The sequence below is a fragment of the Mustela erminea genome, chromosome 4 (genome assembly GCF_009829155.1).
Source record: "Mustela erminea isolate mMusErm1 chromosome 4, mMusErm1.Pri, whole genome shotgun sequence".
NCBI lineage: Eukaryota > Metazoa > Chordata > Mammalia > Carnivora > Mustelidae > Mustela > Mustela erminea.
The window spans coordinates 12,342,404-12,356,200 of NC_045617.1; the positions used below are offsets into that span (position 1 = coordinate 12,342,404).

General features: G+C 36.3%; 1 protein-coding gene across 10 annotated transcripts in view; it reads right to left on the reverse strand.

The window, feature by feature from the left end:
* SCAF8 (SR-related CTD associated factor 8) overlaps positions 1–13,797 on the reverse strand; it is a 189,686-nt gene that overhangs the window by 156,390 nt on the left and 19,499 nt on the right. For all 10 annotated transcript variants that reach the window (XR_004284748.1, XR_004284749.1, XR_004284750.1 and 7 more), the window contains one exon: positions 363–446. Coding sequence is in view for 7 of the 10 variants with exons in the window: in XM_032338646.1 (XP_032194537.1) it covers positions 363–446 (84 nt within the window). In the remaining 3 variants the exon portion in view is untranslated. The remainder of the gene's footprint in view (positions 1–362; positions 447–13,797) is intronic.

Sequence of the window (13,797 nt, forward strand, 5' to 3'; positions counted from 1 at the left end):
ATTCCCTGCACAGTTGAAAATCTACATGTAACTTCTGACAATCCCCCCAAATCAGCCACTATTGACTAGAAGCCATACTGATAAGTTAATTAACACATATTTTCTATGTTATACGTATTAAATACTGCATCCTTACAACAAAGTAAGCTGGAGACAATACGTTGTTAAGAAAATCATAAGGAAGAAAAAATATATTCACAGTAATGCACTGAATTTATCCAAAAAAACTCATGTGTAAGTGGACCCGTGCAGACCAAATCTGTAATGTTCAATGGTTAACTGTATAGCCTGTAATAATCATCCTTCTTCTAAAATATTAGAATAGTATTTTCTTCTGAAAACAGAAGTGTAAAATTACTCACCTTAATAGCTTTGATGGCTGCCTTAGTAATTTGGGTCATTTTCGCTTTAGAAATGGGTGGTTTGTAGTCGTTCAGGGAATACAACTGATAAAAAAGAAGAACAAATTTTAAAGACAGCAAAACTAATGTCTCTAAGCAAGTGCAAGAAATTACCAAACATTTCCATTTTTATATTCTCAATAAAATCAAAGTGCTGCTTTCTTTTAAAAATCAAGTTCAACATCATTAGCCCTCAGAGAAATGCAAATCAAAACCACAATGAGTTACAATTTCAAACTTAGTTGTTTATAATCAAGAAGACAGATAATAACAAGTGTGAACAAGGATGTGGAGAAACTAGAACCCTTATATATTGCTAGTGGGAATATAAAATGGTACAGCAGCTTAGGAAAATGGCTTGGCAATTCCTCAAAAAGTGAAACACAATAATATGTAGTATGACCCACCAAACTACTCCCAGTTATATACTTAGATTAACTGAAAATACATATTCACATTAAAACCTATACACAAATGGTCACTGCAACATTATTTATAGAAGTCCTTTAGAAAGTAGAAACCACCCAAATGTCCATCAAATGAATGGATAAGAGGCGCCTGGGTGGCTCAGTGGGTTAAAACCTCTGCCTTCCGCTCAGGTCACGATCCCAGGGTCCTGGGATCGAGCCCCGTATCGGGCTCTCTGCTCAGCGGAGAGCCTGCTTCCTCCTCTCTCTCTCTCTGCCTACTTGTGATCTCTGTCAAATAAATAAATAACATCTTTTAAAAAAAATGAATGGATAAACAAAATGTGTTATAATCATTCAAAATATTAGCCATAAAAAAGGAATGAAGTACTGATACACGCTACAAAACAGATGAACCGTGAAAACATTATTCTGAGTTTAAAAAGCCATATTAAAAAGGACCAGATATTTTAAGATTCCATTTATATGGTATGTTCAGAAAAGGCAAATCTATTCGGGACGGCCTGCAACTGGGGGAATTGGGAAGAAATGATGAATAACTACTGAGTACATTTCTTTTGGGGGATGATAAAATATTCTAAAATTGATTGTGGTAAGGTTGAAGAACCACACTAAACGCCACTGAATTATACACTTCAAACTGGTTAATTGTATGGTATATGAATTATATCTCAAAACTTTTTAGAAATCAAAGGATTCAGGTTTAACAGTAATCTCCACCAAAAAATAGTTTTGTTTTGAAATTTCTCATATAGGTAAAGGATAATAAAACTGCTTAAAGAGAAAACAATTAAAGGGGGAGAATCAAGCAATGAACAAATGAAGCTTAAATGAATACTGATTAAAACATGCACTGTACTCAGAGATGACAAGATTTTAACTATAATGCTGTAAGATAATAACTTCAAGTCTGGAAACTAAGCTTTGGCCATTATAACATTGCAAAACACCTGAACAGACTTAAAAGTAACTAAAACAGAATGCGTTGGTTAGTCAACTAGCAACTTAGGGAGTCCTCTACAGCTTTCGCTCTGGCACCCCTTATAACCTATCAATGAATTCTACTTGATTCTATCTATATTTTCTCCTTTTTCCCATATTTTTTCCTTTCTCCTTTAACCACAACCACAACCGTAGCCCCAAACACTTTCATCTCTCACCCAGAGGACAATCCAAATGGAAGTGCATGTCTATCTTTTCAAAAACTAATCTAATCAGGTGACTAATATCCCCTTAAAAAGGTCAATTCACTTCCCATGCTTTGGATAAACACATATGGGAACGCCTCTCCACCTTTCCAGTCTCGTATTCTATGCTTCCCTGCTGAGCCCTTTGCTCCAGGAACAATGGTCTTTTTTCAGTTTCCTGCCACAGAGCATTGAAAATGGGCTTGTTCCCTCTACTTGGAATACTCTTCACCAGGGTCTCCTCACTAGTTAATGTGTACTCATTCATCTCAGTTGGAGCAACACTTAATGAGGAAACCTTCCCTACCCTCCCAGCCAGATCGGTACCTACTCTTCCATACTCTCACTGTACTGTCATTCACCTTTGAAGCACTCATCATAATACTTTCACATTTACTTGTCTGATCATCTAACTAATACTTGATCTTTAAATGGACTGTCACAAAGAATGACAGTATCATCAAAGGTCAAAGGATGTAAGTTCCTTTAATACAGTTAAGATGTTAATGCTACAAGAGCTGTTCAAGCTGAAATCATTTGTGGAAAAGTACAAATGTGCTTCCCTTTAAGTTCCCAAAGAAGTGCCCACCTGTTGATACTGCCAACCATTAGGTCAAGATCCCATGAGATCATTTAAGAAGTTATGTCTGCTAAAGTCACAGGAAATTTTAATACACTTGTGGCTTCAATTACTACCTGAAATTTTAATATACTTGTGGCTTCAATTACTACCAGGTACAAAATAACATCAACACATTCTACAGTGCTTACAATAAGCTATATGTATAAAATAAAGGTCAATTTCTCAGAATTTCTCAGTAGGTCCTGGCTACTGCCCATATGAAATCTGCTCCTACCCTCTCCTATAAGAGATTAAGCTCTAAGGATAGACACCATGTCTTTTTTGTTTAGATTTTTTCCCCTTTTATCCAAACTATATCTTCGCTATCTGGGAGAAAACAGGTATTTGTTAAGAATAAGTTAAAATGAACACACACAAGACAATTGCACGAGCTCTGCACAGAAAGACATGGGTATGAGTTCAACTACATCATCTTATCATAAGCTGCTAAATCTCTGAACCTTAGGTTTTTCATTAGCAGAACAGAAACTCATTTCACAGAAACATCACATAAAAATAAAGCTTTTAGAACACACTAAAGTTGCTCAACAGGGTGAGCCATTATTAAAATTAAAATCCTACTCTGTAGGCGTTCTCCATTTAAATGAATAATATTAAAGGATCCATCAAACACTTATTCACTCAGCAACTTGCAAGTCCATTCTATAATAATTTATATTATTAGAGCAATGAAGATATATCATCTTTTTCCCACAGTTGACTACATATACTTTTATTTTGTATAGTAAAGCCCTGAAGTTTCGATCAAGCATTAGTTCATAGTCTAGCACACCAAAGCTTCGGTTGTTGTATGTGTATATGTGATGGGGGTAGGGGATGAGGTAAGGGAAATATAATTAAGATTTATTAAACATTTTCAACAGTCTGAAAAGTCAGCTTTTACCTGAGACACCCTGCCTTTTTAAATGCACATACTGCAGAAATTTAAAGTAGTACTCAGAGAAATACTGAGTAGTTAAGTACTCCTCCAAGGCTCACTTTATATGCTTCTAACTAACCATTACTCTAGATTCTCTAAAATCTCATTTCTTTATTAAATCTGATCATGAGAAAATAGGCACAGATCATTTCATCTAACTCTTCAATGAATGCCTTAACTAAGTCCTCAGCTTACAAAGACTGATGAAAGACTTGCTCTAGAAACACTGTGTTTTACCCATCTGTTAAAGAAATAATTATCTTCAACACCCCCCCCCCAAAAAAAACACCTCTTATGCAATAATTCCCAAAGTATATTCTCCTTGAATGCAGAACAGGAGAATGACTCAGCCAGTTTCCACGGGCTTACTTTTTTAATTAAGAAAAGATGATTTAACATGTTTCTCCCATCTAGTACCTTGGCTTCTAAGTGAGCTTGCTCAAGTTTATTTTACTTGTCAGAACATAAATCTCAAATGTCTATTGACATCTACTTCTCTGCTATATTTAACTATTAGTTTTACTGTATCCAAATATAAAATATATTTTCACCAGTGTCTAATTTTGATACAAAGTTCTCTTTGAAGTAGGTGGAATATAAATTTATACATTTAACGAACTAATGTGAACCCAGCACCTGACTGCAGAGACAGCTTATCATCATCCACCTTCTGTTTTCTCCTTCTATGGGGGGGTGGTAGGGGGCTGTGAGAGAGAGGGAGAATCCCAAGCAGGCCCCCCACAAACCTGAAATCATGACTCCATCCGAAATCAGAGTCAGACTGTTAATCTAGGTGCCCCTTTTCCTCCAAATTTAAGTGTTCTTATACATTCCCCTGTTGTCAACCCTCAACATCAAACTCCATCCTCTAGGACCTCCCTCAAAGACCATTTGTTGAGACAGGTATGACATCACTATAACAGTCAGGACTTTAGAAAAAGAAAACAGTGCTGAAATATCACACCATTCAAAGCTTTTTAAAAACTTCTATAAGTAGTCTAACGTATGTCAAGAGAGAATATTTAATCTTTTTATCTATAGGATAGGACAGAGTGTCTGATACACAGTAATACACCTGTCTTATCCAGCTGGTAACAATTCTGCTACAACATTGCCATTAGGAAGTGTCAAGTTTCGTTCCAACCCTCATTCTAATTAGATATATCAACTCCTCACCAAAATTGGGAATGTAATTCTCCCTGTATTCTCAAAATTTGATCTGGTTTTATGCTGGAAAATGTTGGAAAAGAATGAAAATTTATCCTGTGACCTCCATTTTCATTTCCCTAATGGCTCCCATCTCTATACTTGGGTCACAAGATCAGGGCTGCACGCACTCTAAATTTGGGCTCTCTAAATACCAAGTTTTCTCATGTTAAGGCTTTTTTTTTTTTTTTTTCAAAGATTACTTATTTGAGAGACACAGCGTGGGTGGGCGTGTGCAGGGAGGGGCAAAGGGAGAATGAATCTCAAGCAGACTCCCCACTGAATTTGGAATCACTGAGCAGGGAGTCAGACATGGAGCTTGATCCCATGACCCTGAGATCATGACCTGAGCCAAAGTCAAGAGTCGGGTGTTTACCTGACTGAGCCACCCAGGCACCCCTCATATATAGGTTTTGATCCCACCAATCTATTTCCTGGGCCTGGCTCCCTCCTACCTCGTTTTCTGAAGTTTAAATGGCTGCTGATTCCTGTCAGTTTGTTCCATCAAATTATTCCCTCACTTAAGATAGTTTTCACTTTTCTAGGTCTACTGATAACCTGCTAGGTCTGAACTCCTCTTCCCAAATCTAAGCTTCTTCCCCTCAAATGCTGTGTTCTAATGTTATCTAATCTCATCGGACAACCCTTTATTTATACAAACTCTCCAGGTCCCTCTGACCTCAGTGACTGAAATGAAGTCCCAGTCTTGACCTGCCCCTTCCTATGGCTACTCAAGACTTATCAATATAAAACAAAGGCTCTGAACAATAGCCTGGATCCTTTATGTTTCAACTCCCCTCAGGAACTTGCAGGCACCACAACAAATGTATTCTTTTGACATCTGAAAACAACTTTTAATGAAATCGTTTTCTAGTGACTTTAATCAAGGTTTGAGGATTTTTTTTTTAAATCTAAACTGAAATATCTTAGTTCCTGCTGACTATTCCAACAAAAAACTCATTTTTGATAAAGATTCTGCTATTGACTAGGCCAAGGACCAGTCAGCACAGCCAAGTACTTTAAGCTCTAGAAGCCACATGGTCTCTTTCACACTACTTAGCTCTACCCCTGCAGCAAGAAAGCAGTCAAGGACCAAGGATCAATTCACACATGAATGGGCATGGTATGTTCCAACAGAACTTACTTACAAAATCAAGTCAATCTTGAATTTGGGCAGTATTTCTCAGTCCTAGAAATGTACACTTCTTTTTTGCATTTGGATAAACATATTCATGACCTCCCTCATCTGCCCTCTTCCATAGTGACTCACTACCCAAAACTTAACAAAATGTTGTGCTTCATGCTCTTATTTTATGCAAATTCACTTCAAAAATGTTAATGTGGTGTGCCTGGGTGGCTCAGGTCATGACCCCAGGGTCCTGGGATTGAGCCCCCGCATCCGCATCCGCATCCGGATGCAGGGAGCCTGCTTTCCCGCTCTCTGCCTGCCTCTCTGCCTACTTGTGATTTCTTTCTCCATCAAAAATGTTAATGCCTTTCCCAATTTGAGCACAGTTATTATATGAATTCTATCATTACTCTGGAAGAGCCCAATGAAAACCTCATTATCTGACATTCCCCCAAAGAACATTCAAATGTTGGTAAAATCTTGCTCATTTACAGGTTAATGTTAGCCTTCAAGTTTGTGGTTCTATGATCAATGGAAATAACCCAGTATATAAACCTAAGATAATTAAAACAGTCATCAACCCAATCTATCTTTCCTAACAACAGGCCTCTACTGCCTTTAAAGTGCTAGTTAAGGGACACATGGGGGGCTCAGTCAGTTAAGCCTTTAGCTCAGGTCATAATCTCAGCATCCTGTGATCCAGCCCCATGTTGGGCTCCCTTCTTCCTCTCCCTGTGCTTGTGCTCTAATAAATAATAAATTCAAAAAGAAAGGAAGAAGGAATGAACAAACGGACTAGTTAGGATCCCTCAAATCTCGAAAATCAGAAATCAAAAAAGATACTAGAACAAACACCATCTTGATACCTTCAATTCAAGATAGCACGCTAACTACAGACATTTTTCTTCTCTTCCTCCTACTGGAAGAATAAAGGAATAGAATTTTAAAAAGGTAAAAAGAACTCAAAATGTAAGCAGAACAGGGAAGGGAGTAAATCAACAGATAAGATGTCACAAATTTCAGAAAAACAAACCCAAATGATTAAGAGGATTAGTAAATGATGTCACAAAGAGGAAATCACAAGCCACAGTAAACACAGAAGATACAGCCAGAGGAAAATAATTTGGCTTATCTAATTCCAGAGTCCCACCCCTCAAAATTAAGGTATTAAAGACAACAAGGGCAGCACAAGTGAACTAATGCCTCATCAATTCTTGCAAAAAGTCAATAAATATCTAAAACAGACAATTCAAGAAACAGTGTTACAAAAATACTGCTTAGATATATGAAATTAATATCATCAGAACTGAAGTGTTAAGATCTTAAACATTTTCCTCTTTCGGGGATCCATCATGATGTGAGAAGGAAGAACTTCCAATAAAATCTCTTTTGTACTTAAAAAAAAATGCATGCATAGGTTACTTTGAAAAACACAGTAACTGTATTTCAATACAATCTTGCTCTACTTGCCACAATGGTCCTCCACAGTAACTCCTTCCAAAATTCATACACTAAATTCCCAATCCCTAATGTGACTATATCTGGAAACAGAGACTTCATACAGGTAATTAAAGTTAAATGAGATTGTGAGAATGCAGTTCTGACTCAACAAGATTAGTGTCCTTATCAGAAAAGACACCAAAGAACTAGCTCTCTCTCACTGCCATATGACTACTAAAACCCAAACCCCAAAGGTGGCTGTAGGAACTGAGAGCAATCCCCAGACCACAGCCCGCAAACGAAACAGGGACCTCAGCCCTGTAATAGCAAGGAACTGTATTCATTCAGTCAACAACCTAAATGAGCTTAGAAGAGAAATCCATGTCTCAAATAAGAGCACAGAGCATGGCAGACACTTTGATTTCCGCCTGGTGAGCCCATCTGCAAACACAGCAGTGCTTAGGTTGTGACCCATGGAATTTATAAAATAAATCTGTGGTGCTTTAAACCATAAGCTAAGTTTGTGGCAATGTGCTGCAAAGTAACAGAAAGCTAATACAATAGAAAAAGCTGTAAATGATTGTATAGATTTAATTTTTGCAAATATTTTTTGAAAATTATTTTTATAATTCAAAGTCAAAATTAAAATTTTTCTAAATTTCTATTTTTCCTAAATAACTTAAAAAAAGAAATTCAGTATTTTGCATATAGGAATAAAAAGTAAATAAGATAATTGTTTCACTGATAGTCATTTAAAGAGATTATTCTCCAAGTATAATTCCCAAAAACCAAAATACTTTATTACAAATTTTACTTCAACAACTCAAAACCTAAGTATTCCCTATATCTAAAATTTGTCACTCTCTAATATACAAGTTCTCCTTTTCTGTATAGCAAGATCTTTCCTATTATTTTTGGGTTGAGATACAATACACAATATTAAATACTGTAACATAAAATCAGATACACTTGACAGAATGTGACCAGAGAACAGTAACAGAGTTAACAGTAGCAGATTCAACACTAGAAGCAACATTAAGAAAAAGCATGTTCTAAAAGAATAATGTGACCAATAGTGACTTTATATTAAATTTCTTTGTTAAAAAATGTTTGAATTAATATATAAGTGTGGGTTACTTCTACTAAAGTAGCAGTATTCTTGAACACACAGAATTTTTTAAAGAGCAAAAGCCAAAAAGATATGTTACAGATATTCTGCCAGGACTCTCAGATCACACTTTTAAAGAAGGCACAGCTCCTAATTTTACACTAAATAATGTGAGAGTATAAAAACTTCAAAACAAAGTTTCAAATGCATCTTTGAATTAAGCCGTATGTAACTGGGAACACTAAAGCACATAAAATCTGAAATGCTCTAACACCTAAAAATCAGTGAGCAAAATTAAGTTGTTTCCCCTTTTAAAATGCCCTTAGAACCTTTTCCTGTATTATATTTTAGTACAGAAAAATTGGAAAACATTAAAAAAGCACCAAAAAAGCACAAAAATGACATAAAATGTAAATTATCTATAATCTAACAATTCATCACTCATTCCAAATATACTCATTAGTACCAGGCACCATGGATCTAATAGAAGAGGCAGACAACTCTGCCTTCATGGAACTGAGTGTGCTTTTGCAGATAGGAAATCTTCAAATAAACAGCCTCAGAGTATAGTTAAGTACAATGAAAGTACATATTATTTGGTGAAGGTTATGCAAAATTGGCATCTTTTTCAGGATCTCAAATCCCAAACCCTTTTAAAAAAAAAGTTGGGGGCGCCTGGGTGGCTCAGTGGGTTAAGCCGCTGCCTTCGGCTCTGGTCATGATCTCAGGGTCCTGGGATTGAGTCCCGCATCGGGCTCTCTGCTCAGCAGGGAGCCTGCTTCCTCCTCTCTCTCTCTGCCTGCCTCTCTGCCTACTTGTGATCCCTCTCTCTGTCAAATAAATAAATAAAATCTTTAAAAAAAAAAAAAAAAGTTGGACACCTGGGTGGCTTAGTCAGTAAAGTGTTTTGCCTTCAGCTCAGGTCATGATCTCAGAGTCCTGGGATCCAGCCCCACTTTGGGCTTCCTGCTCAACGAGGAGTCTGCTTCTCCCTCTTCCCTACCCCAATTGTGCATGCTCTCTCTCTCAAATAAATAAAGAAAATCTTTAAAAAAAAAAAAAGTGTAAGATATTACCAAGAAAAATGATGCCCATTTTCTTAATTATAAATCTGAAGTAATAATCATCTGTCTAGTAAGATCAAACCTATACACTAAACTTTTGGTGGGTCGGGTGGGATGGGGTAGATCCTCTAGTTTAAAAGAAAACAAAAGAAAGCCAGAATTTGATATATCAAAGTGCTAACAAAATTGTTATGACAAATATAAATATTTACATGCTTTTTTTACTATTCGCTCCTATAGGCTAAAGTATTTTCACATAAATAGTCTTTTATATTACTAAGCAAAACATTCTATTTCTCAACCGTGACAGGTATCTAAGATTAATATTGCAGTTTTGGTTAAACTTATAAAAAGGAACCCATTTAATTTAGAATCTAACTTACTGTTAGCAACAAAAGAAACGGTTTAAAACTGTTAGTAACAAAGAAAAACTACCATCAGCTCTCCCTCAAGAATTAAATTTAGGCTACAAAAACTTATTCACATGGTCTTTAATTCAATACAAAAAATTTATGTATCCCTTCTAAATTCTTGGAATACAGTGGATAAAAAATACTCTTAAACAGTATATAGGAGTTACAGTGAGCCAAGATGGAGTAAGCCAACCTCTTTCCCCACACTGATTACAACTAGAAGCACCAGACTACAAAAAAAGCTGCAGACTGTGAAAATAAAAACAAAAGCCACCAGGAAACAAGTAGAACAGTAACCAGTGATGGGGGGTGGGAGGGACTGTGTGCAGGTACTGAGGTAAATTTCATAGTGCTTTGTGCTCTTCTATAATAGGTTTTGATTTCAGAGAACGCAGAATCAAACTCTGCAGCCAGTGCTAGAAGCAAAAACACTAGAGGAAACAAACCCCCTTTGTCTAGCCAGAAGACTAAGTAAAAGGACTCCTCCATGCTACTGCAGTGGGCAGCAGGAAGAATCTCCTTTTCTTCCTCCTCTCCCATTTCTCCCACGCCCTGCTTAGGGTTGGAGGGCAACCACTACCAGCACCTAAAAAGCTCCAAAGAACAGCAACTTCCAGAGAGAGAAACAAGGAAAAGAGGCCCCTGCTATCCAAAAAGTATGGTGAGGATTCCCCATTTTTTTCCTCACTTCAACTCTAAAGGTTAAAGATGGAGAGAAACCTGACTTTTTGGCCAGAAGAACAGAGAAAAGGATGCCATGGGATCTAGAAAAAGTATGAGAATCCCACAGAGAGCTGAGAAGAGGATCTCCTGATTCTGTGTAAGAACTAACTTAAGTCTTGGGCTCATTCTGGAATTGTGCCCATGTGAAACAGACCTAAAGAAATCCAGCAAAGAGGTTTTGAGAACTAAAATTTATGTAAACCACTAGTTCCTGATTGGCACATGTGCTGGGCACATATAAAACAGCAAAACAAATGCTTGTAAAAGTAAACAGTCATTGGAACCAACAAAAAAAGGCAAGACAGAACCTGCATCCTGAACCCAACCAAGATGAATGTCTGCTAAATAAACCAACATTCTTAATAAGATTTTAATGAAATCCTAGAATACTGAAAACTCCAGTATACAAGCCAAACTTACTTGACATACCAAAACACACACACACACACACACACACACACACACACACACACCCTCCCAAACAGGAAGATCTGCCCACACTGCTCAAGTAAAAGGAGAATCAACAGATGCCAACCCCAAGATGATGCTGATGTTGGAATTATCACAAACTTCTAAGGAAATCATAATGATCCTCAATAAGGTAAAGGAACAAATTCTTGTAATAAATGCAAAAAATGGAGGTTTTCATCAGAGAAAGGGAAACTACAAAAAAAACTAGAAATTTTAGAACTGAAAAATACAGTATCTGGAAGGAAAAGGTAGTATGGTACTCAATACAAGAGCTATAAAATTATTATGAGTGACCTTTATGTATTTTAAGAAGCAAAAGCCCATAATCATGGAATTTTTACAACATTTCATGCAACAGTTAGAAAAAAGTCCAAGAAGAGAGATTTAGTAAGGTATACTAAGAGAAAGAAACTTAATCCGATACATACATTACTAATGTAGAACTATGGAAATCTCTAATATATTACGTGACAAATATAAAATATTTGCAATAATATAATATATAAATATAAGAATTAAATGCAAAGATAAGACCAAGAAATATGTTCAGAAAAACATCTGTTCTAACAACTTAATGTAATTAGGCAGAGGTAACTTTCTTACAATTAAAAAAAGTTCTATCCATTTCTCTATTTCATGAAATTTTTTTTCAAACTATAATCTAATTAATGAACTGAAAACTTTTTCAAGGTAATCCTAGTCCAATTAAAATAGAAAAAAAAAAGGAAGTAATGAAGCATACACTGACTAATCTTGAGTGAAGCTTTCCTTCCTGTTATATTTACATAGGTAACTACTAGATCATGACACAAATCATATTTTTTTTAAAAAGGACTTTTTTTTTTTTTTTAAGACTTTATTTGTCAGAGAGAGAGGGAGAGCACAAGCAGAGGGAAGGGCGGACAGAGTAGGCAGAGCAGCGGGAGAAGCAGGCTCCCCCACTGGGCAAGGAGTCCAATACGGGACTTGATTCCAAGACCCTGGGATCATGACCCAAGCTGAAGGTAGACAGTTGACCAACTGACCCACACAGGTGTCCACAAAAATTATATTTCTTATTTTGGGTTGTAAAGTTTTTCTGAGACACTGCTGTAGCCCACAGTCTTAAGTAGAAGATAATACTAAAATTAATTATAAGGAAAATAAAACATGATTAAATTTTCTCTGGATAATTCTTGTCAAAGGCTGAGTCTAAAGGGCAATCTTTGCTTTGTTCATTTTTTTAAAGACAATTAGCAAATATCTAGAAATATAAAGGGCTTAGTGGTATAAAACTCAAGATTTTTTTCCCGGTTTTTTCTGATTGGGAAATCAGAAAAAATGGGAAAAGGGAATGAACTTTCACATGTGAAATCACATCCTGCCCCTACTGATGTACACGTACATCCTCTTGCAACTTCACAGCAGTCTTACCACAAGGTAAAACTATGTCATAATTTGTTTTCTGTGCTGTCTATTTCTCGACCTACCTACCTACCTACCTAGCTATCCATTGCTCCATCCATCCACCCACTTTGGAAAACACTGTCCTCACATACTGTGAACCCGCAGTAAATAAGTATCAGTATTAGTATCCTTTTATTCATATCCTCCACAATGCCCAAAACAGTTCCTTGCACATATTATGTATTCAAATAAATGATGATTCAAACTTTGATAAAGTAGCCAAATTCAACCAATTAATAGGTCACAGTTAAATAATCATTTAAATCTAATCAAACCAACATTCACTGACTACCTACAGTATTAAGCCCTTCAGAAAACAAACAAAAAAGATCTTGAAGAACTTAATCTAGTTATTTAACAATCTACTGAGGTAGAAGGGGAGGGTAGTGACATACCATTATTATAATATAGTAGATTCTTAGCATTCTGAGATTTACCATTGTCAGCTTTGACAATTCACTAATGATCCCAAAGGTCTCACAGGTAATTCTGCAGAGACACTAATTTGAGGTGTGTATTTGTTTCTCTTCTCTCATATTCTCCTTTGCATTTAATAGAGGAATAATATACTAACGTGGTATTTAAAATTTGGGGGATCCATAAGAACCTGAAGATTCTGCCTCATGAAAACAAAAACGCATGGCATAATTTAGTGCCAGAATAAAAAATGCTACATTCAAACAAATGAAATGTACATCCAGTTGTAACAGAGAAAAGTTTTAATAAAGAAAACAGAAGTGAAATGGGCTGACTGAAAAAAAAGAGAGCATTCCTGTTACAGCTGTGATTCTACTTCCACACTACTTACACTCATAACACACTTGTCAATGAATCTCTCTTTACAAAACTAACTTTTTAAGGAGGACTGGAGAAGAGGGCTATTTCCTAATGGGAATACATTAGAATCTCAACAGAATGCTCTGCTTTCCTACTGGGGAATCACTGAATACCAAAAAATACACACACACACACACACACACACACACACACACACACACACCAAGACCCATAGATGAGAATATGTAATACATAGTTTCATGTATACAGTAAATGTTCCCATTTCATACTGTTGTATAGACACAATGCATATGACAAGCACTTATGTTTACTTCTAAATACAAATAACTTTATTTCTTTTTTTTTTTTAAGATTTTATTTATTTATTTGACAGAGAGAGATCACAAGTAGGCAGAGAGAGAGAGGGGAGGAAGCGGGCTCC